This window comes from Lytechinus variegatus, chromosome 16, assembly GCF_018143015.1.
Source record: "Lytechinus variegatus isolate NC3 chromosome 16, Lvar_3.0, whole genome shotgun sequence".
Lineage (NCBI taxonomy): Eukaryota > Metazoa > Echinodermata > Echinoidea > Temnopleuroida > Toxopneustidae > Lytechinus > Lytechinus variegatus.
Genome location: NC_054755.1, coordinates 23,487,695 through 23,513,393, shown reverse-complemented (window position 1 = coordinate 23,513,393; position 25,699 = coordinate 23,487,695). Strand labels below are relative to the sequence as shown.

Here is a 25,699-nt window from a genome sequence, read left to right as displayed (position 1 = left end):
TGTCATTAGGACTAGATATTCAGCTCTCGTATATTCTTGTAAGGACGGTAAACATACCATCCCAAGTTTCCGCATACCATGCAATTGCTCTGCAACTCGGTTTTGAAATTAAGCATAGTAGAATTTGACGCTAATATTGTCATGATTGAAACATGTTCTAAACATGTTCTAAACATGTTCTTCTGTCATGTCTGTAAATCATCGTACTTATACCTATTCTTATTTTAAAAAGCAAATTTAATACCTATTCGTGACGGTGTTATAGCAGTTGTACGATTGACTACGGTTTGAAACTAATAAGGCCTTTACTCCAAAGTAAAGGTTTTCAATCATCCAAAATTGTTATATTTGTATTATACAGTGCGTATCAAAAAAAATGTTTACAATTTGAAAAAGCCCTGGGAATTAAAAAAATATACAACATGTGGGTAATTTTGGATAATCTTGGGTTTGGGTCTCATCTATCCAATGAAAGTAAAAGTTTTGACAGAATGTTACACTTGAGTGAGCACTGTCCATTTTTGTAAAGCTCGCAGAAATCTGTTTGCGCAGAAATGCTCGTTTGTACGCTGTGTCAAGGGGAAAGGGCGAAATCAAATTTACCATGCGAAACAGTTCTCATACATATCCCTTGCACTTTTAGTCAATTGAAATAAAACGGATACATTCAAGCATTTTGTAACAAGTTTACCACCCAAATTTTAATTTCAACACTTAGTAAACACAAACTTAACCCTTTTTGTGCCAGCTGGATCTGAGGACACAACTGAATCTGAACAAAAGTTTATATCAGACATCTCTAGCATTTTTTCACTAAGTTTTCATCATTTAAAGTGGGTTTACATTTCATTTTTTTCATTTAATACTTGTTTCTCTACACTTTTCCCAAGCTTGACAATGATTAACAAAATTAAAATTAAGCCAAAGCCATTTAATGTAAATCACAGCTCAGTGTAAAACAAATATCGTCACGATGGCCTCGGTGTGTGGGGGAGTGGGGTGGGACTCAATGCACTCCTCGAAGTGGTTTGGGCAAGGAAACAAGTTAAAAAGGTAAAAAGATATCTTCAAATCGATTTTACTAGCGAAATTCCACGTGTTATTCATGATTAAGGTCTACTTTTATTCACATAACTATTTCAAAGTTCTGCGCAGATCATTTTTCACTAACTTTTCAAAAGTAAGTGGTGCTCACTCAAGTGGAAATATTTTTGACAGTTATATCGTCATTTGCTTAAACGGATCTGTAGCGAAATATGGAAAAATCTTCAGGATGTTACAAACGTATGACTTTACAGGATTTTTTTTCGAAGTGTAAACTTTTTTGATACACACTGTATAATTAATTCGAACCTCAAATAAAAAGTTACTTCCCTTTCACATTTCTCAGAAAATGAGCAAAGTGCGTTTTGTTCCGAAGTCGGATCGTGGACCAACCGTTAGTTCTGCGGTGACCTTAACAGGAATATTCGTACGATGATTTAGAACTTTGAAAGGTCAAGTCCACCCCAGAAAAATGTTGATTTCAATGAATAGAGAAAAATCATACCAGCATAATGTTGAAAAATTGATCAAAATCGGATGTAAAATAAGAAAGTTATGTGTGTGGATGACTTCATCGGTCTCCTACCAGGATGTGCATATAAATGTTTCATGAAATCAGGCGAAACTTTAAAATGTCATAACTTTATTAATTTACATCCGAGTTTGGGGAAATTTTCAGTGTTATGCTTGTTCGATTTTTCTCTTTTATTCAAATCAACTTCTTGTTTGAGGTAGGCTTGTCCTCCAATGCATTCCATTAAAGTAATGTAGGATCTTATTTATATCTTATATTTATTCATTTCTTCAAAGTATGGCATAGACTGGTGTGCTAGCCTTCTGACATCTGGTGGTAGCTTGTCTGAGGGAATTGCTTTTTTTGGCGGGAGAAACTTCCCAGATGTGACTGCCGTTTCATAGAAGATACTGTTCAGGAGGGATTCATTGCCAGCCGTCTTCCAAGTCTTGGTGATATCTTTAGAGGCATCCCATTGGAGAAGGGAATCACTGTAGGGAAGACCGGTCAGGTGACAGAACTTCTTCAGCACCTCAGCAGGGTTGGCCAACAGATCATCAGAGTTGATGACGATCGGGTTGGGATCCAGGTTTTCACGGACGTACCGAAAACATTCCACGGTTCCACTGAAGAATTCGCCCGCATTCAAGATCGGATCGTCGTATTCGATGTCGAACGCCTCCTCGTCTTCGGGATCGCCAGATCTCACACCCATCCTCGTCATCTCTCGATAGGAAGTTTTCTTGTAGGAGGTGAACACAGCTACAGGATCCCGTATGAGAAAAACATGCTTGAATCCAGGTACCATGTACTGACGTGATCGCTTGTCGGGGAAAGCGAGATACCCTTCCTTCGCAAAGATATACTTGCTACTGGATGCCTGGAGTTCTTTCCTCAGGTTACCATATCTGTATACAACGTTATTAATTTGAAATTTTACTTTCAGTGTTATTCAATTTTAGACAATAACTGCTGGACGCTGTATCGTCAATATATCACCTTCAACTTCTCTTAAATAACTTGTTTATTTTCATAAAGCTCTTGACCCTTTCGTTTTACATTTCATTTATTTCATTACTATTTAGCCTTTGAAAAAGATATCGAAAGAGATGTTCTTCATCAAGTTGTATAAGCTGCGAGTGACGTTACTTCTCGGTGAGTTGAAGGCATTTTGGCCGTCATACACAAAGCTGTATTTTTTATGTCATTCTGCATATTGAACCGGAGATGCTTAACATTTGACATAATGCACTGTTATATGTGGCGACATCTAACAACTGCATAAAACGAAAGTAGTATCTGTACTTTATTTGATAACCTTGAGTAATAGGCCTATAAATCAACATGGAATAGTCATACAATGTAATTAAATATATCCCTTCTCTTAAAGCTGTAGTCAGGTCCAGATTTGAGAAAAGTAGACTGCCTTAGGCAAATCGTGTTAATGCTGACTTTAGAAGTGTTTTAACATAATTTGAGGGCGCTGAATCCAAATTTGCTGTTTGCCAACCTTGATTTTGATGTTAAAATCCTCAAATTGGCAAAAACAATATGGCCGCCATTCTACACCCATTTTTACTCTATTCTGACACCCAAAACGTGGAACAAAAATGTTTGTCAACGATTTTTGGTATTATTTGATCTCAGGAATAACATACTAAAAATTCACCAAAATCCGGATCCTGGAAAGTGGTTATTTTTAAGATGGCGTATAAGATGGCCGCCATCAGCTGAAAATTAAAATAACCGGCAGTTTCTCTACCCTAGACACTTTTTCGGTGCATACATGCATTCAATGGTGTAGGGGGTAAAATGAAAGAGTAAACATAAGCACCCCAGGGTACCTGAAAATCAAAGATTGCGTAAAAATGGTTGCCATATCCTAAAAATTCACAATTCATCTATTACCTATTTTAGGGTCTTTTATTTGGGTTTTATTCATTGGTGATATGCAAGGGTCAAGAAGTAAACTGGGACAAGTTACAAGGACAGTCAGCGATCCACTATGTCCAAAAATCCAAGATGGCTTTCAAAATAGGAGTCTGAAATAGCTGTTTTTATCTAAAAACCCTAAAATCCGAAATAGTTTGTTTAATATCTGCTTTGGGGATATGATGTTGGTGTCTAACCCGTTGTTTAATGGGTCAAAAAATACGTTGGGACAAGTAACAAAGATGATATGGTCCTTTATGTCCAAAAATCCAAGATGGTGTGCAAAAATGGAAAATAAATGTCTGTCATTAACTACAAACCGACATAGTTTGTTTGATAACCGCGTGGAGAATATGATTTTTTTAGTATAACACATGGTTTAAAGGGTTAAGTATTAGATTGGGACAAGTTACAAGGACAGTTACTGGTTCCATTATGTCCAAAAATCCATAATGGCTTCCAAAAATTGAGTCTATATAAGCCTTTCTTACCGAAAAATATGATATAGTTTGTTTAATATCAGCCTGGGGTATATGATTTTGGTGTTCAACCCATGGTTTAAAGGGTCATGTAATAAATTACGACAAGTTACATGGACAGTCAGAGGTCCAGCATGTCCAGGAATTCAAAAAGGCTTCCGAGATTGGAGTCTAAAATGGCTATTGTTACCTAAAAAGCTGACATAGTTTGTTTAATGTCCGCCTGGGGTGTATGATTATGTTTTCTAAACCTTGATTTAAATGGTCAAGTAATACATTAGGATAAGTTACAAGGGCAATCAATGGTCCCGTATGTCTAAAAATCCAAGATGGCTTCCAATTAAGGAGTCTAAAATGGCTGCTGATACTTAAAAATTGGCATAATCTATTTAGAATCCATCCGGGAGATATGATTTTGTTGTCTACACTATGGTTTCAAGGTTTAAATATTACTTTTTTATTATTTACAATGGTATGAAGCTGCCCAATTTACCTATCATTTAAAGATCGCTTTCAAAATGAGTCTAAAAAGACCTCCATCACCTAAACATAGTCAAAATTAGGTGAACAAAATCTACACTTTGTGGTTTGAAGGCTGCAATAATAAATCGGGACAAATAAAAAGGATGGTCAGTCGTAAAAAGTCCAAAATGACTGATGTCCCGTAATCTTGAAACCATAGGATAGTCCTAAGCACATAAATGACATGTCTTGAAATTATCAGTGAATTATGGAACTTTTTAGGTGAAAGTGTACGTTACTTTTTAGAATTTGTTTTTCGGATATTTACTTATTGTTGCATTACCATCTAATAAAGTCACAAATTCTTGTAAAACGTATTTTCACGATTCTTAAACAGACACACCAAAATAGTGGCACTAGATGAGATATGAAGTATTGTCGTTTTTGTATCAATGGTGGCCAATTGGAATGTAATTTTTGGAGTGTTCTTCAATTTTCTACAAAATGGACAATGGTGTATCCATGTAATTCGTCTTCACTTATATTATTTGAACCTTGAAATCGTGAGAAAGACACAAAAATGTTTTTAGGTAGATAGTGTATGCACTTTGCATCCAGATTTTTTAAAATAACTATTTTTAGGTCATCATTTTTTTTGCAAAACTGCACAGCTGATAAACCTTGAAATTTTTCCAATATAATTTGTTCCCTTTGGAAGCATGATTTTTTCATATGATTTATTTTATTCTCGGTAGACCCCAAAGGTATTTCTACAAGGTGTATATATAATGAATTTGGACAATTTCAAAGTTACAACGTCCTGACGTCCATTATTGACGTCATTTTCTCTGACTCTGGATTCTCTGACACACTCACTGACTATCTTGTAAACCTGTCCTGATTCATTATTTGCCTTGAAAGCCTTTTGATGAATTCGATTTCGATCTTGAGGATTTACTTCATTTTTGGAGTTGATGGTACAACGTTGTCGACGCCATGCTTTATTTCCATGTAAACTTGACGACCTTCTGTAACTATAAAACCTGTCTCAATATATTTTTTTGATCCTAACATGCCTAAGTTTCATGAAATAGACAACTATACCCTAAAAGTTATGACATTTCAAATTCTTAACCTCAGTTAAGATTTGATGTTGATTTCGCCGCTGCCAGGGTCATCGCCGCCATTGTCTTGCTTCTGCTATGCAGGCAAGGCAAAATGGCGGATACGTTAAAGATATCACAATGTAAATATGCCATCATCGCCCTCAAATTATAAAACATTTGGCCAAATTATTTAATATCAATCAGCAGCTGTGAACCATGGCAGCCATCTTGGAATTAAAGATGGCTGACGAATCAATCGGACACATTATGTTTGCAACCCTAGGTATAAAAAATAACGCGTAGATCCCAATTTCTGAAATATAATCACCCATAAAGATCGTTTAATATGGGAAACTGCATTAAATATGCCGCCATTTTGTTTTTTGCCAATTTGAGGGTGAAAACGTTGGAATCAAGTTTGGCAAACAGCATTTTTGGATTCAGCACCCCTGAATTACCTTAAAACAATTGATAAATCAGCATTAACACAAAATGCCTAAAGCACTTTTTCTAAGCACATTTTTTAAAATCTGGACCTGACTACTGGTACAATCGGAGATAACAAGAAAAAAATGGATAGTTTTACCAGGAAAGGCGTTTCTTGTTCCCTTGCTCACCCCTGGGGCCGATTGCACGAAAGGGTCTTTCCAAGGACCGTCTTTCGTGTCGCCCATCTTTTATGATACGCTATAAGCTGGGTGTTTCTGAAATTTATGATAAAGAATAAGATTCGTTAACTTGCTTTTAAATCAAATTTTATACAATTTCATGATGTATCATATCATTTTATAAACAAATATTTTGTTAATTTTAACGGACGAATGATATATGTTTGCAGATGATTTATTCAAAATGCGTTTCACATGGCGCATCATAAAAGATGGGCGACACGAAAGACCGTCCTTGCAAAGACCCTTTCGTGCAATCAGCCCCTTATCTCTTTCCTTCACTTACGTCACGATCGTGTTTTTTTTTCTCCATGGGAAAACGTGGACTATTTTATTACATCACTTCGTGTTGCCAGTGAAAAGATGACAAGATAAAACGTCCCTTATACTTTGATCCATGAAAGGATTTGATCAGTTTTGAAAATCAGAGATTTTAAGATATTCCGTTCTAATATACTTACACCACTCTTTCTGGGACGAGTCCCGATCCTTGGAAACGCGCCATGAAGAGTTCAGCAGCTTCTCGTGCCGTGTCTTCATGACCTTCGTATTCCATAGGCATTTCATTTCCAGGCGTCTTCTCGTACTCTTGCCTTACGAAGTGCGCGTATGAGAACGATTCAAACCAAATTTCCATTCCTTCTATGTTACTCAAACACTTGGTGAGGGCCGTGGATATGGTTCTTGGGATAACCCAAGCAAAGATTCGAACCGCGGAACTGTCATTAGCTGCCATCCTGTTCGTTTCTTTGTGTAATGTTTAGAGAAAAGACACTTCCAACTTTCCGTAAGATCTAATCGACTAACTTGTTTTTTATATTTACATATGAAACGACCAGATTACACCAATCTTGAAATTGAAGTCTATGTTCTTTCTTTTATCGTTCTATCAATATTCACATTGAACTTTTTGAACGCTCTAAAACATTACTATATTTCCTGATCAAAGTCCTTGCGTTTTCTGCCTTTGTAAATATACATTGTCGATAAGCTCATTTTGTGTTTGAAGTGGTACATAGGTATCATTGCATAAGTCCCCCCTTCCCCCACCTGACCGGGGAGGGATGCATGATCTTTGTGGATATGCATGACAGGGATGTAGACAGAAAATTATGGCCTTTGAAATGACAGTCTAATTTTGCGATATATTTTGACGAATCATCTTTATTGAAATGTTTTCATATTTCCCTCTTCCTTTGAATGGTATTTTATCCCTTGTGTTTGGTCATGAAACTGTCTTAAGGCCCATTACCCCCCCCCCTCCCCTTCCCTTTAACATAGGCTAGCGTTTATTGGGCGTTTTTATTTACTCTGTATTATTTCTCCCCCTTTCGCCCTTTTATTTGGCGAGGAATGTTGCTTTTCGTAAATCTTATCATACTGCATTTTGAATGCACATTATACTAGTAGGTTTAATTTCATTGTTTCTTAATTGTTGTTAATAAAGATATTTTCTTTGTCATTGCTATATGGTGGGTCGTTCAACCTTTAGAAGTCAGAGCTGTAGGTACTTGTAATACGCAGGGCAAAGTCTATACGACTGTCTATATCCTGCTGATAGATGTGAACACTCCAACTGTAAAGGTGTATGTTCACAGTGTGGACACTCTTCAAATCGTTGGATGTTAGCATTACCAGTTTGAATCACATTTAACATAGTCTGCTCTTAACACACTGTGAACATACTGTTAGCATACGGTGAGCAAACATTGAACACACTGTGAACTCACTCTTAACACACTGTGAATACACTGCGAGCACACTGTGAACATATTGTGAACAGACAGCGAACACACTTTGAACTCACCCTAAACACACTGGCCCGTATTCTGAAGTCGGGTGTAACTTAAACTCAGGTTTAAAGTTGTGGTTTAAGTATGACAGCCAATTGTCACATAATCACTAACAATAAAGATATCATACTTCAGCTCATTCGGTTCTCAAATCGTTTACTAATTGCGTAGGAAGTATAAATAAATGATTGTCTTCACCATCGATGAATCAGGAAATAGCACAGTAAACATAAGAAATATACAATTTGATGAAATTTCGATACTTTTGGCCTTCCATACTTAAACCACAACTCTAAACCTGAGTTTAAGTTAAACCCGACTTCAGAATACGGACCACTGTGAACACAGTGCTAACATACTGTGAACACACTGATAACACACTGTGAACGTACTGTGATAAAAACAGCGAAAACTCTGTGAACACACTCTGTAAAATTGTGCTCTTTCTAACAGGGCAGTTTACTGAAAAAAGGATCACGTTATAATTGTTGTTTGAGTTTTTAACGGCATTCACTAAAAAAATGTATTTACGTCTTTTTTCCACTATTTTGGGTAAAGGTAAATATGGCATTTTACCATGTCTACCCTCTAATCCAGGCGGTAACAGCCAATATATATTATCTGCAGCCCCCGCCTAGATTAAACGTTAATGCCATTTAAACATTCAAAGCTGCAACGCTAAGCAAGAGAATTGCTAGTATAGGTTGTGTAGGTGAATGGTCGTGATTCTCAAACTCGTACATACAATATTGATTACAAATTTTCATTAGAAAGACAACGACATTTTCAATGAAACAGTGAATATGGTGAGCGGCTGATATTAGAATCCATAAAAAAGTGATAAAACTTTCGAAGTCACATGTCTATGATATGAATTCATTTTATTTTTCAGACCATGATAACGAATTTCCTTTGATATCTTGCTGAGTTTAAATCTTCAGCGGCGAATCTGCGCGACTTTAGTAACAGTTCCGTTATGATCGGAGGGGAGGGGGGGGGGGGTGGTTGTCACCCACCTCGCTCAATCGCAAATTTCAAAAATTTTCCGAAAAAGTGCGCCAAAAATTACTGTGACGTGCAAAAACAATAATACTATCATGACATAAGGGAAAACCGTTCGTTCTCTTTATGTGTGGGTCTTTTCCAAAGTAATTTAGCAGCCGATGTTTTGGCAACAAATCACGCAGACGAGTTTGCAAGATGGTATGTGATTTATGTCAAGTGTGCATCACCAGATGGAAACAAACACACACACCCAAATACAATTGTAAACAGATTCGATGTTATCTAAGGTGGGTGTTTCATAAAGCTGTTCGTATAAGTTACGAACGACTTAACGAGCGACTTGTGCTCTTTTCCTGTGGTTAATAATACCCATCTGATTCACATTGGTTTTGATATGTAGTTCCGAGGAAAGGAACACCAGTGGTTCTCATAAGGTGGTTTCAAACCGCCTCGATCACAAGAATCCCCGTTAAATTACGAGAACTTTTTAAGACTAAAAAATACCCGTTAATTATTCCTGCATTCACATCGCCCCGAAACACATCCTTCGGGATAAGTTCCCGAAGTTACGAGCATGCGCAGTGTGGTCTGATAAGCAGGCAAGGCGGGAGATTCAAAATCATTAGCCCAGCAGCCACCCATGCCGCCGCGCCCAACGACACGCTGGGATAAAAGTTCCCGTAATTTGCTTTCACATCGCCAAAATACCTGCGACCTTGGAAAAATCCCCACGAAAGTTCTCGTAATTTCGCCAAGTACCTACTATTTAGCGGGTATTTTCTTTCGGGGAAATTACGCGTAGTTTGCTTTCACATTACCAAAATACCTGGTATTTTCTGATCGGGGTAAATTTCCCGATCAGAGAATACCTGGAACTGGCGAACTTCGAGGCGGTCTGAAACCGCCTATAGTCCCTTTTAAAGGCCTGGTCACACCGCCCGAGCGTTGTTGGAGCGGTCGTGGAGCGGAGAGAAAAAATGATCACCGCTCGCTACCGTTCACCATTTTCGATTTCGATTGTTTGCTTTTTTTTCGATTTTTTCCCAAATTAGTGAGCGAAATTCGAGCCTCTCTCCCTAACACCACGACCGCTCCAACAACGCTCGGGCGGTGTGACCAGGCCTTAACCTATTATTACGAACAGCTTCATGAAACACCCACCAGGTATGAAAAAAAGTACAAACTCGCATCGGCGACCATAGAGAACTGGAAACCACTCTCACCACTGATCTCTACGATATCCTTTGGTGGATCTAGCTTTCAGACTCAGAAAAGGGTCACGGATCACGGTTGACTTGAAGAACAGCAACGACACGATATAGTTCATTAGTCACCCTACAATACTACGTTTCCTAAAATAGTAGAAAGGAATATAATTTCATGGTTTATATTTGCTTTTCATCCATGCACTCGGATGCACTATCATTATCACAAGCCCACATTTTGTTATGGGATCTGAACACTATAAAGTTGATTTCTTTGACCATTTCTGATTCTATCATTACTTCCAGCAAACATGAACTGTCGTGATCTACAATCAGTCGAGAAGTACAGTTGGTTTAGCTATCGTTCTCTGAGCAAACTTCGAAAGACATGCAGGCATGTTAGAACTCGGATTCGACGAGGATGACGTCGTTCTTGACGTTGGTTGTGGTAGCGGGGTTCCCAGCAAAGAAATAGCATCCTTGGTAAAATATGTTATAGGTATGTCACAATTGTGGGGCGTTTCATGAACTTCGGACTTGTCGGTCTATCAGAATCAAGGAAAGTTGTCAAATCTGACAACTTGTCGGATGAAAGTGTTGATGAAACGCTTCTCTGTATTACCATGACTGTGTCCCATTTAAAGCCACGGCCACAAAGATTCATAAGAACGATATATCACTTTCGTACGAAATCTGAACCTCGTAGAGATTCGTAGATGGGGAAAAATAGAATATTACGGTCTTCTTAAGAACAGGATAAAAAACTTCTCGAGAAACGAAATGATTTCGGCTATGCAATGGCCCTAGAACTCCCAAATATTTCATAAGAATGCCTTAAGTTATTCTTTCGCAAAGTTTACGGCCTCACAATTTCTGTTGTCGCAGGATGATCGTACTGTATGTTTCCTGCGTGTAACTCATGGCACTCTCAAGTCATCCGGAAAAAAGATCTTATTCCACGTTGCGCAAATTGTGTACCAACACCTAACGAAACCCTCCAAACACCTCGGGTTGTTCGTAAGAGCGAAGTACGAATCTTCGTGCGTAAGCCGTTCTTACAAATGTCTTATTGAAAATACCTTGGAGTAAAATCTTAGGAGTTCTTTCGATAATCTCAAGAATTTAGGCTTCTAGCATTGTTTCTCGATCCTACAGAATCCTGCATGGTTCTTTCGATGTTTCTACCATGCTCGTTCGACCGCCTTAAAGCCCCCTCACACCTGACCGAATTGCTTGAAATATGCCTTGCGATAGCTGGCGAAATGCATTTTTTAAGAAATCGCTTTTAATGGTAACTGATAGTAAATCAAATTGAGCCTTCGTGTTTAGGTTCGTACACCTTCTGAACTAACAGCTACAATTATTCAAATTCGCGCGGAATTTTGAACATGTTTAAAATTTCCTGACGAATTGAGAAATCGTTGGTCATCTGTTTGAATTTGCATCTCTTATTTAGTCTGCGGTTATCATGGTTATCGTTAGTTTATCGTTCGTGTTTTATTGTCGCGCATAGTCCCTCATCGCGCTTTTGCCAAAGTGGACCGATCTCGAAAGAATCCTTAACGAAGCAACACGATGACACAAAGCACACGAACGCCCGGTCTATTCCCTCGTCTTCGTTTCTAATCGCACGCCATATCAAACCATTGCTCACTGTTCGTTCGCCTTATTGGGTTATATCAAACATTCGCTCGCCTTCGGCTGCAGTGTACTCAAAGAGGTGAGCCGAAAAATTGATATCCTTCGCATTTCATATTTATCTTTCGCTTACCGTTCGTTGATAGAATTTGACAATAGTTACTGATTTGACGGAAATTTTATTTGAATTCGCGTGCATTTCGTGCATTTTCGCATTTGTCACCTAAGCTTCGTCCGCCTACGTTCGGTCAGGTGTGAGGGGCTTTTAATATTGGAGAGGGCAACTGAAATTGATATTCATATTTTGTATATCAGCGTAACTAGACCATGTAGTATTCGGATCAGTGGTACATAAACCTCAAGATCAGACGGAATTGTAGACGAATTAGTAGGTAAAACGACTTTTTGACTAGATGCTTACTTTGGTCATTAGGGCCCCCCCCCCCCTCTCTCTTTTACTACCAAGAAAAAATAAAGAAAAAAAGAAAGGAAACTGGGCAAAGTATATTGTCGTTTTTCGGAATATATTATCAAAATCCATTACAAAAATATATAGTATGAAATTTTGCCCATATCCCAAGTCTAGTCGCCTCATTTTTATTCTTCTCGTTATATTTTTAAAATCTCAATACGCTTCTGATCACTAGACATGAGCTTTGCAGGGGCATTCTAATAATTTATATTTTTTAAGGAAGGACGAAAATATGAAAGTTAGAAAGTAAATCAGCAAATGAACTGGAAAATAAGATATTAATGACTGTTTGTAAAAGAGATCATTCATTACATACAGAATTTCAAATAAACATTTACTGGAGCAGACTAGTGCCATGTGATAGGATTATCAGGAATTTGGTATTTTTTAATGGGCATCTTTCTTGTAGAAGCGATCCTCCGGAAAAAAAAGATGTTCAAGAAGATGCATTTTTCCTTGTTTCAGGAAGTAATTAATTCGAAAAAGACATAATTATAGTTTTCTGCTTTTTGTTCAAACTTTTGACCGACTTTTTTCTGACTTTTCTTCAATTTGATGACATTCGAAGGTTTGCATTGGTGATACTCGTGGAAAAGGTTTACGGTACACCATGTGGAAAGATTAAGTGGATTGCGGTAGAAGTGAAAAGGGGATTCGAGAAAGTGAAAAGGAGAGGCGAGAACGTAAGGTTGAGGCTAGTCTTTATAAGGACTAACCCTTGGGAGTGTTTCATGAAAGGACGTTTTATCTGACAAGTCCTGGGGACAGTTTCATGAAAGTTGTCAGCAATGACAAGATGTCTTTCTCCGACAATTACCATAGTAACAGTCAGAGGCAAGAGCTTCTCAGCAAATCACAAGCAAGGATTTCACTGAAAAAGTCAGCACTGACAATAGTCAGTGCTGACAACTTTCATGAAACACCCCCTGTTTTATTCGACAGCTGTCTGCTTCTTAGCCAATCAAAATAAAGGACAGTTGTCACATCTGACAACTTGTCGGATAAAAATCTACACTCTTAAAATGTTGGGCAACATACTGACCACACAATAATTGGTTTAATAATATATCGAACTCTGGGTAGTTTTCAACAAAACTGTGTAGTATTAACTCAAAACACACACTATTGGTTTAAAACTACCAGCAATTGGATTGGATTGTTGCGTGGAAAGTATGTCAAGTTATCCCGGGGCAAATTATCCCGATCTGAACAATCTAGAGAAATGGAGACGCAATTATCGCGCTAGGTCGCAGGATTAATCTCGAGATTGCAATATCAAGTCAACTTGGGATTATTTGCAAAAGACCGCGATATTTTACGAATTATTCCGCCAATTCGCAGGTTCAGACGCACTCGGGATTGTTTTATGCCTCGCTCGAGCAGGAATCGCTCTTCTTGCGATGGTGGAACCCAGGGAGCTCCAGCCAGCGAACCGGGCCTGAGCGCAGGACTCGTTCGTGTAATATTAGAACAGCGGGTACTCTCCGAAATGGGGCAGAATGGGGTCGCAACAGCAGCCCAAATAAAAGGGGAAAATAAACTATGCACCTACCTCGATTATATGGATGAAGGTCTATCGTGACTCAGAATTCTGACATCGAGGCACAAACTGGACCCTCAAAAAAGGAAAAGTTATGTCTCGTTTGTTCTCCTTCTTTCAAAAATTGAAAACAAAATGGCCGATCGATAACGAGAACCTACGCGACATAGAGGTCTAACTTTTCCATTTTTGAGGGTCAAATGTGTGCCTCGATTTCAGGATTCTGTGTCTCAATAGACCTTCATCCATATAATCGAGGTAAGTGCCTAATTTATTTTCCCCCTTTTACTTGGAGTGCTATTGCGACCCCATTGTACTCCATTTTGAAGGATACCCATGTCTGCCTAGTATTACACGGACGAGCCCTGGGCTCCGGCCCGCTTCGCTTCGCGTGTTAGCGATGGTGGAGACGGGGTTTCTTGAATCTCGAAATTTATCGCGAAGAGGGCCGATCGGGCTAAAATCTCGAGATTGAGCAAACTCACCGTTCACGTTATTAGCATTATTTTAGGGTAGGGTGAAGTTTTATCGATAATTTTTGGGGCTTTCGGACATCGTTCTGAGCAGTCAACGTCTCCGCCTATCCGCAATTTTGATATCGTGCTGAACATCTTCGAACGTAGAGGGCAGTAACACACGGCTGTGTGCTAGCTGTCTTCTACGTTAGTTGGTACTTTGCTAAAATTGAGCTTGCGTTTGTGATGTTTCCCAGGCCCCGGCCTGGTTTTCCCTAAATTTGCAACTGTAAATAACTCCGAATAAATAAAAAAAAATCAAGAACTTTTATGACCCCCAAGGATTATGATTATTTTGCCTTAGGCCGATTTCATTCTAATTTATCCTTACAAGATTATAACTACAATAGTATTGCCGTCATAAGTGAATCCAGGCTACGTGCCAGTCTCACCTTCTTTCATTTTTTTTCAAAACTATTTTTTTTATTTCGGCGTATTATCAAATATGGACCAACATATTCAGGAGGTACTTTTGATACCATTGCTGTCTCTATTCAGAATATTGTAATCACCATGAAAGGCTCTGATACACTGCTTTAAATTCTATCAAAATGCCCTTAAGCTATAAGCCATTGAGATAATACGCAATAGACCATTTCAAAAGACACTTCTTTTTCGATTGAGACCGCTCTGGCGTATACACATAAGACCACAGTATTGTTGTTGTTATTATTAATATCATAAAAACACTTCTATTGGTATAATTATCTCCGTTTCGGTTGACGGCATGGACTTTACCCTAGTTACATGGTCAGTTGCTTTTCTACGAAAATAATAGAATCACACAAAGATTGGGATAATTATGACTTGATTTATGACGCGCCTAGTATTAGATACCTTTTGGGTATTCTGTATGGGGGTCAAGTTCGGCTGGAGGTAATACACTGGGTTTTTTTCTTTGGGTCCGTAGCCATTGCCAGTATTCTTATTCTCTTGAATAATGATAGTACGAATATCATATTTGGCGCTTACGAATATAGCGGAACGACGTCTCTATAAAGCGCTTTACATGAATCATTGAAGCATGTGCAATGCCTTAAAATGACGTCATCTCGTAGGCAGTCGTCTATGACGACGTGCGATTCTAAAAGTGCTTATTACCTTCGTAGTCGTCGTGTCCTACACGTGCCCGTAAAACAGTTTGTGTACGTTGCCTCCTCTGTGTATCGGTTCCAGCAATGCTATGTAGGGTAAGAGTGATGTAGATTACATGCCATAATCAAGGACATGAGAGTTAGTCTGCAAACACAGACTTAATTTCAACCAATGACGTCTAGTGTGAAGACTAGTCTCCAATGACTCAGTCTGTGGTAGAGCCAGTCACAGTACGTGGTGAATCTAGTCTCACTAATTCAGACTCTGTATTATACAATATGCAAATTGCGAGAACTACACTGCAAAAATGAAGTGCTATTTTAGCACTTGTATAGTGAGTTAGTGACTGCACTACGAGTGCTGATTTTCTAGTTTAAATTTGAACTAAAAGGTCAGCCCTCGTAGTGCAGTCACTATACAAGCACTGCAAGTGCTAAATTAGCATTTCAGTTTTTATAGTGTAAGGGTCTGTGCCTACAGACTAAAATAGTGTACGTTAGGAACCAATGGCATTATATTTTCTTAACTATAAAACCCGAAACTTGTCGGCGAATGTGATTTTACTCAGGTTTAGCACCGTTTTACACACGAATAGCACGTCCCCATTGAGACTGCGAAAACTCCCTGTCCCTGAGCAACGCAATTTATCTTCATTCTTTTTTTTACTTCGTTCACAATACACACTAAGAACAATAGGTTCAAATTTGCACCTTTAAAGGTGCAGACCAGAATGTCACACTATAACTTTTTGGAGAGGTGCAACTTTGCACCTCTCTGAAAGGTACAAATTGGGGAAAGAGTTCGATAATAATTTACCCCTCCAAAAATAAAATAAAAAAAGTCTGTCGAGACTTCCGGTTTGTACGTTCATTTAAGATTTTTCTATGGATTGCTTTCCTTGCTTGGGACTCGAACTCACCTCGTTGTATTTGCAGTCAAGAGCTCTTCCCACTATGCTAGCGAGAAGCGTTGATACCGGAAGGGGTTTTTAGCGAACGTGTGCAGAGAGTTCGACGAGTCTAGACTAACAGGCTCTACGAAAGCCATTTTTTCCAGTAAATTCATTGTTCTTTTTTTTTCTTGTTGGCGATTGAGAGATTGAAATAATAAAAGGATATAGGATTTATGTAGCGCATGTATCCACCTTTTAAGGTGCTCAAGGCACTCGATCCTATATTATAGTCCAGGATAGGCCCCATAGAAACTTGACCAAACCTTGTTTTTTTATATATACAATATTTTTTGATGGTTTCTTGTCAATTCGAGGGTGCTGATTACGAATCTGGATGATGCCACTCGTGTAACCTTGAGCATTTTCCGCAAATTGGAAAAATCCAATATGGCCGCCAAAATATGCAAATTACCCATGAAAATCCTAAAATTGTCCGCACATTGGCTATGGAATGCATGAAAGCGTGTGGCAGGAGTAAAATACACTCTGAAAAAATAATTGTTGACAAAATATTTATTTTCCTCATATTCAAAATGGCCGCCATAGGCCATTGTATACTCTATTATGTACAATATAAATAGGGAAAACCAATTTTCACAAAAATGAGCACTAAACCGCAAAAAATTGCGATGTATGAACGAAGTAATATATGCAAATCATCATTACTAACGAGATATATCATTTTTTATGTCATAAATGGGAACATTTCTGTATTTTGATATCTAAAATGGCCGCCACTGGCCCAAACAGTATTGCGTACAATGGCAATGGGGGCCGAAAAAATTCACAAGAGTGACCACAGAAATGCATATTATTAAGATTAAACGAGTGGAATATTGACTAAAAACATAATTGTTAACGAAATATATTAATAATATGTCATGTATGTGATGAATGTTGTATTTTGATATCTAAAATGGCAGCCACTGGCCCAAACAGTATTCAATGGCAATGGGGGCCGAAAAAATTCACAAGAGTGATCACAGAAATACATATTATTAAGATTAAACGAGTGGAATATTGACTAAAAACATAATTGTTAACGAAATATATTAATAATATGTCATGTATGTGATGAATGTTGTATTTTGATATTAAAAATGGCTGCCAAAGGCCCTAAAAGTATTATCCACAATGAGAAAGTGGGGCAAAGAAATCACAAGAGTCATCACTAAAATGCATACATATGTGATAAATTAATGGGATACTGTTTAAAAACATATTTTCTAACGAAATATATCATTCAGGTTTAAAGTGTGTTAAATACTGTAGTTTTACTTTCAAAATGGCCGCCAGAGACAACAGTATTATGCACAATGCAAAGTGGGAAACCACTATGCACAGGAGTGAGCACCATAAATGCAGGTATTAGTGATCTATGAGTAAAATATTGTCTGAAAGCATAATTTCTATTAAGCAGTTAAGAGATATCATTTATTCTGCCAGTTAGGTGATAAATACTGTTATTGGAAAGTCAAAATGGCCGCTACAGGCCCTTACGATATTATGCACAATGTGAATGGGAACAAATTATTTCAGCAGAATTTGGCTTTGCTTGGCCAGATGGTGCCAGGTAAAAATGGCAGAGGTAATAATGGAAGAGGTAAAAATGGCAGAGGTAAAAATGGCAGATACTGAGGTAAAAATGGCAGAAGTAAAAATGGCAGAGGTAATAATGGCAGAGGTAAAAAATGGCAGAGGTAAAAATGGCAGCGGTAAACATGGCAGAGGTAAGAACAGCAGATATAAAAAGAGCAGAGGCATAAATGACAAGAGGTAAAAATGGAAGACGTAACAATAGCATAGGTATATGTGGCCAAGGTACACTATTAGAAAAAAAGTAGATTCTACAGGAGAAAAATAAAAAACAGGTTTTACAGAAAAAAATACAAGTAATTTTGAAGATTATAATAACAGGAGGGTTTTCCACAATTTTTCTACAATTTTACAGAACAGATATGTTTTAACAAAGGGGAAAACAGTTTTGTTGCAATAAACTTGTAAGGGTACATGCACAAAATACAAATTTTCTGTAGGTTTATTTACAAATGCATGCATGTAGGATTACACAGTGCAGTAAGATTACAGGTGTTCTCCAGACTCTGTTGCAGGAATTTTTTTATTTTAAAGTATAAATTTTCTAACAGTGTAAAAAATGGCGGAGTTGAAAATGGCAAAGGTAAAGATGGCATAAGCAAAAATGAAAGAGATATGGGGTGCTTGTTTGTTAAAAAGCCGAGAAGAAAAAAGTTTTCACTCTAAAATCAAAGGGGATTTGGTTAAGGGGGAAAATGACTTAAAAAAATATTTCAACTAAGTGAAGTTCTTTTGACTCAGAAAAAGAATTACAACATAAATAATAACAATCAGATAATAAACAATGTTTTTTAGCATACCAAGCTAATTACCAAGAGGGTGCTGCTTATGGTGTACAAAATACCCAACAGCACTTCCGCTTCCAAGGGTTATGACCATCAAGCCGTCTATATCATATTGGATGCAATGGTAAAGAAGGTTCAGGGTCTTCTTTTATGCAAAGAATCTGAACCAGACGGTCCCCCTCGATCGACCCCAAATTGGTTTACCAGTCAAGATTGTTATTGATTTTTATAAGCAGTTACATATTCAGTACCAAGCCTGGGAACGCATGCTTATTGTCATTCAAATATTTAAAAAGAATAGTACAGACGACATTACACATAAGGACATAATATTCAACCACAATCATTCGTGACAATTTTAAGGTCTAAGCTTTTCCCGCTATGTTCTTTTCCCACCCCTAACCCTCTCTGTCTCTCCACCTCTCTTATGTCTACTCTTCCTCCTTTTTGTACCGGTATACCTGGCAAAACTTTAGATATATAAAAAACAGCTAGACAAAAAGTAATGTTATAAAATGATGAATGAGAATAGTGCTATTTCATTTTGCTCCTGATGAATTGAATGAAAAAAATATTTGTCGTTTGATTTCTTTTTAAAAGGTACACCTCCAACGAATTCGTAAATAGCATTGTTAGGCCGATAAAGACGTGACATGATGAAATGCCTAACCGTACGTGCACTTCTAATTTAATCTATGTACATGCGGGGGCTTTTTGACAATTCATTGCATCGGGGTTTGAGGCTGGCCATATTTGACCTATAGAGCTGTCATTTTTACCTCTGCCATTTTACCTCTGCCATTATTACCTGTGCCATTTTTACCTCTGCCACTTTTACCTCTGCCATTATTACCTCTGCCATTTTTACCTCTGCCATTATTGCCTCTGCCAATTTTACCTCTGCCATTATTACCTCTGCCATTTTTATCTCTGCCATTTTTACCTCTGCCATTATTACCTGTGCCATTTTTACCTCTGCCATTTATTACCTCTGCCATTTTTACACCAAGCCGGCCAGATGGTGATGTATGAGTAAAATGTCGTCTGAAAACATGATTTATGTAATTTAGGTGATAAATACTGTATTTCAACATTCAAAATGGCGACCAGCGGTATAAAGAGTATTTTGTACAAGGGCAATGGCCGGGGCAAAAATTGAGCAATAAAATGCATATAATTAAGATAAACTAGTGGAATACTGACTAAAACATCATTGTTAATATGCCATTTATGAGATAAATTCTGTATTTTGACATTCAAAATGGCCGCCATAATCCCTATATTTATTATGTACAATGCGAATGGAGAAACTAATTTTCACAAGAGTGAGAATCATAAAAAAAATGCATATGACTGTGATATACGAGTAGAAATATTGTGTTAAACATGATTTCTAACTAAATACATCACATATTGGTTGTGGAGGTAATAAATGCTGTACTTTGAAATCCAAAATGGCTGCCATAGGTCCTAAAAGTATTATATACATTGTAACATTGGACATATAATTTTGACATAATTTGGCTTTGTTTGACTCTAAATATTGCCTATAATCATGATAATTGTGAATTCTGATGCAAGGGTGAAATGTTGTCTAAAACCATGGTTTCTAACAAGATATATCATAATGTCGTGTATTTAAGGTAATAAACACTGCATTTTTAAATTGAAAATGGCCACCATAGGCCCTTATCGTATAATATACAAATTGAGTGTAGACAAATAATGTTCACAAAAAGGGCATATGGCAGCCATTTTGAATGTTGAAATACAGTATTTATCACCTAAATTACATAAGAGATGATATATTTTGTTATAAATCGTGTTTTCAGACGATATTTCACTCATACATCACCATTTGGCCAAGCAAAGCCAAGTTCTGTTGAAATAATTTGTTCCCATTCACATTGTGCATAATATCATAAGGGCCTGTATCGGCCATTTTGACTTTCCAATAACAGTATTCATCACCTAACTGGCAGAATAAATGATATCTCTTAATATAAATTATGCTTTCGGACAATATTCTACTCATAGATCACTAATACTTCCCACTTTGCATTGTGCATAATACTTTTAATGTCTATGGCGGCCATTTTGAAAGTAAAACTACAGTATTTAACACAAACTTTAAACCTGAATGATATATTTCGTTAGAAAATACGTTTTTAAACAGTATCCCATTATGCATTTTAGTGATCACTCTTGTGATTTCTTTGCCCTCTTTCTCATTTTGTGCATAATACTTTTAGGGCCTTTGGCAGCCATTTTGAAAATCAAAATACAACATTCATCACATACATGGCATATTATTGATATATTTCGTTAACAGTTATGTTTTTAGTCAGTATTCCACTCGTGTAATCTTAATAATATGCAATTTAGTGATCACTCTTGTGAATTTTTTGGCCCCCATTGCCATTGTACGCAATACTGTTTGGGCCAGTGGTGGCCATTTTAGATATAAAAATACAGAAATCTTCCCATTTATGATATAATGAATGATATATCTCAATAGCAATAATGATTTGCATATATCACTTCGTTCATACATCGCGATTTTTTGCAGTTTAGTGCTCACTTTTGCGAAAGCTAGTTTTCCCTCTTTATATTGTACATAATAGAGTATACAATGGACTTTGGCGGCCATTTTGAATATGAGGAAAATAAATATTTTGTCAAAAATTAATTTTTCAGAGAGTATCTCACTCCTGCCACACAATTTCATGCATTTCGTAGCAAATGTGCGGACAATTTTAGGATTTTTATGGGTAATTTGCATATTTTGGCGGCCGCTGGATTTTGCCAATTTGCGGAAAATGCTCAAGGTTACACGAGTGGCATCATTCAGATTCGTAATCAGCACCCTCGAATTGACAAGAAACCATTGAAAAATATTGTATATGTAAAAAAACAAGGTTACGCCTCTTCTATCCTGGACTATTACCCCGGTTAGGCTAGTCGGCCAAATCGTGGTTTTGGGAACCACTCGTAGATTTGTGTACGCGCACTTGTGTACAAAGTGAATGGAGGTGGAAATAGGGAACCGTGCGTGTGACTGAATAAAGCGCTGCTGTATGAAGTGAACGGTGGTTCCCAATATCACGATAATGCCGGCTAGTCTCCCAATGCCGGTGTGGCACAGCTTGTTGAGGAATTACTTCCTGCCGGTACCCATTTACCTCACCCGGGTTGAGTACAGCACAATGCGGGTAAATTTCATGCTGAATGAAAACACGCCCCGGAAACACGCCATGGCTGGGAATCGAACCGTCCCTCATTTTGAAAGAGGGACCACTACATCACGGGGACGGCGAGGCGGATCCAGCTTTTGGCGAAAGGGGGGGGGGGCGCACTGCCGAGCGGCGCACATATTTTTGCACTTCACCGGCGCCATAAAAGAAAATGTTGAAAAAGAAAAAGGGGTAATGCCTGACCCTGTCAGAACACGCACATGCACACACACACACACACATGCATATATATATATATATATATATATATATATATATATATATATATATATGACTCATATCATATAGATATACATGACTCATGAGATAGAGACACATATTTCACCGACAAATTAATGCGATCGAGCGCGAAGCGCGAGCTGAAATTTTTAAAGTATACTGACCTGAAAACAGGAAAAGGGTGCCTGTTTAGGACTGTTTGTAGTAACTCATGAGGAGGATACATATCTCACTACACAGATAATGCGAGTGCCGAGGGCGAGCTGAAATTTACTTATATTCTGACCTGAAAGCTTGATATTCTAAGCATTCTTGGTACCAATGATTAAGATGGGTATCTAAAAAAATGCGAGCGCGAAGCGCGAGCTTAAAATTTTGATATTTCGATCTGAAAACATTACAGTTTAATGTACGTTTTAATAAAGAACAAGATTATATCCAACAAAAGATTATTGCAAATCGAAGCGGGAGTTCTTTTGAGGTTCAGAACTAAAAACGGGACATTCTATTCACCTATTTAATCATGAAAAGTATGGGGTTTTGCTACAGAAATGATGCGAGCGCGAAGCGCGAGCTGAAAATTTTTATGTTCCATTCTGATAATTTGAGCACGATTTTTTTTTTTGCTGATTTCTGTGTAACATTACCATCTTATTGTTTTTGCACATGCGGAATTATTGGGGGAGGGCAAAACGATCATTCTTGACCGCGGCGCCGATCTAGATTTGGTTAGCAATAGGCCCTTCTTCATTATTCTACCGGCGCTTATTTATTGAAATCAGGGGACGCTGATCATTCTTGACCGGCGCCGGTTAAGACAAAGGCAGCGCCGATTTGTCTTGACCGGCGCCGATTTAAACAAGTAGTACTGATTATTTTTACCGACGTTACGTAAGATTCAGGCAGCGGCAATCCATAATCGACTGGCGCCGATCTAGAACCAGGAGGCGCCGATTATTCTTGACTGGCGCCGATTTTTAACCAGGTGGTGCTGATTATTCTTGACCAGCCCCGATTTAGATATAGGTGGCGCTGATTATCCTTGATCGGCGCCGGTTAAGAACTCAGGCAGCGCCGATTTTTCTTTACCGGCGCCGATTTATAACCAGATGACGCCGATTGTTCTTGTCCAGCGTCGATTTAGATTTAGGTGGCGCTAATTATCCTTGATCGGCGCCGGTTAAGACTCTAGCAGTGCCGATTTTTCTTGACTGGCGCCGATTTATAACTAAATAGCGCTGATTATTCTTGTCCGGCGCCGATTTAGATTAAGGTGGCGCTGATTATTCTTGATTGGCGCCAGTTATATGCAGGCAGCGCACTGCTACCGGCGAAGTTGTTGGGAAAGGGTAGTTAAAAGAAAAAATAAGGAAGATGATATGATTACGCTTTGCTGGGGATAGTCTTTCCTTTACTGTTGCTAATGTTATATCAGTGTATAATTTTTTTTAAGCAGCGCCTTTTCCCTTTCTTTCCTTTATTTTTAATTTTTCAAGCGGCGCCTTTTCTTTCTTTTACTTTTTTTAAAATTTTCTTTATTTTGAGCGGCGCCGAAGGCGCCGCTCAAATATTGGGGGGGGAGGGCGCACGCACCCTGCGCATCCCCCCTGGATCTGCCGATGCACTAGATCACGGGGACGGCGAGGTGGATTAAAAAAAAACGAGGCCGAGATGGATTAAAAAGAGGAGGGCGATGTGGGGGAGAAGGGATTAATGTCATACGTGGTCTTATAATTCAAAGTCGTGTGAATGAAAGTGTGTCAGACTGGTATGCAATGTTTACCTGGAAACAAAATACAGCCTGAGTGACCTGTTTACCGATATTTATACAGAGAAAGTATTTCTTAAAGTGATATGTTAACATTGGTTTGACTTTCAAAAAATCTGAGCTAGAAGGTCACACTTGTCACCTGTGTCTGTGATATGTTACAAAAATGAAACCCATAAAAAATTGTGTTCGAAAATAATTATTTAGTACTTCAAAAATTGAAATATAAAGTGACCGGAAACACCATCTTAATTTCATCCCATACACTTATGTGTACTATTTCTGCGTCTATAAGACACCTATTTACAAAATGGGGGTTTGCCTTGTAGTTTTAGCTTTTCATTCTCAATAATAGTTGTTTTCAGGGTTTATTAGTTCTAATACATGCACTTGTACACATGTTTCATCTTGGTTTGAGAATTTTTTAAATCGGCTGCTCACAAAGTTAAACAATTCCTTTAAATCGCGATTGGTTTCTAAATATAGCGTGTCAAAGAGTGTTGAAAGAAAGGTGAACAAGGGAGTGACGTGCCGGCTTGAGTGACAATTACAATACAGTTGCAGAATAGCGTACCCACAGGGGAGACGAACACTGGTCGTTTGCCCATATCTTATGCATCTCCCTATATCACCCCCACGTATTTTGTTTTTCCACATGTGTGCGCTTTGACCAAGACTGGGAGCATCTTCATTCTCCCTCGAATATGATTTGATTTAATTTGAAAAGGTATGAAAAAAAACACACTAGGCAGCCCTATTAAAGCTGAAACGGTTTGATAAGGGCTGGCTGGAGGAGGACCTGGTCAACTTACCATAATTTAGAGTAAAGTCAGACTGTCAATGATTTAACCCTATCTAGGCCGGGGTATTTTGGGAGTTCCTGTGCCGGGGGGGGGGGCCTCCCAGGCCCCCCCAAGATCTCGGCCGTCGACCGCGCGATCGCGCCGAAAATTGGCACGCGGGTTGCCTGGGACATGATCTACAAGATTGTATAGTCATTTATTTCATGCGAAGCGCTATTAAGTAATTATGCTAATTTATACGTAATTAGTATGCGAAATCATACTCTTTCCTCTAACTCCCTAAATAAAGCTCTAAATGGACTAATTTTGAATATAGAAACTCTTTGTGGTGTCCTTAGCAAGTGTACATGAAAAAAAATGTGATATAAAATCATTTTCTTATGTATTCTATTGTTTTTTGCAATTTTTTATGTATTTCTTTGATTTTTTACTTTTGTTTTCATTATTTTTTCAATGAAATTTGTTGGGGACTCTTCTGAGATCATAAGAAACATAAAATGAATACATTTAGAATAGCAAAACTAAAAATAATCATACATTTATGAATTTTGGTTAAAAACAAAATTTGCATTGACTTTGTACACGAAATCCCGTTTTTGAGCAATTTTCGGTCTGACATGCACTTACATAATGTTGCGTAATTTCGGAACCACGTACCCGGGTGACTCAAAATTGGTCTCAAAAGTTGCGCAAGACTTGAAAGTAAAAAGTCAGCGAGCGGCGCGGTCAAAAAATTTCGCATGGCAGAAATATCGCGCGATTCGTTGAGGGGGGGGGGGCGGCCTAGATAGGGTTAAGGCTTTGGAGACGTATAAGGGTTACGGCCTAAGAAAGTTTATTCTTAAAAATAATAA

The 25,699-nt window shown here is 38.1% G+C and overlaps 1 protein-coding gene across 1 annotated transcript; it reads right to left on the bottom strand.

The window, feature by feature from the left end:
• Positions 1-1,764: 1,764 nt before the first annotated feature.
• LOC121429398 lies at positions 1,765-6,970 on the bottom strand. The gene is made up of 2 exons (XM_041626378.1): positions 6,667-6,970; positions 1,765-2,466 (listed from the first exon to the last, which is right to left on the bottom strand). Exons 1-2 carry the CDS (start codon positions 6,939-6,941, stop codon positions 1,824-1,826), a joined length of 918 nt encoding a protein of 305 aa, XP_041482312.1. The 5' UTR covers positions 6,942-6,970; the 3' UTR covers positions 1,765-1,823.
• Positions 6,971-25,699: the final 18,729 nt, after the last annotated feature.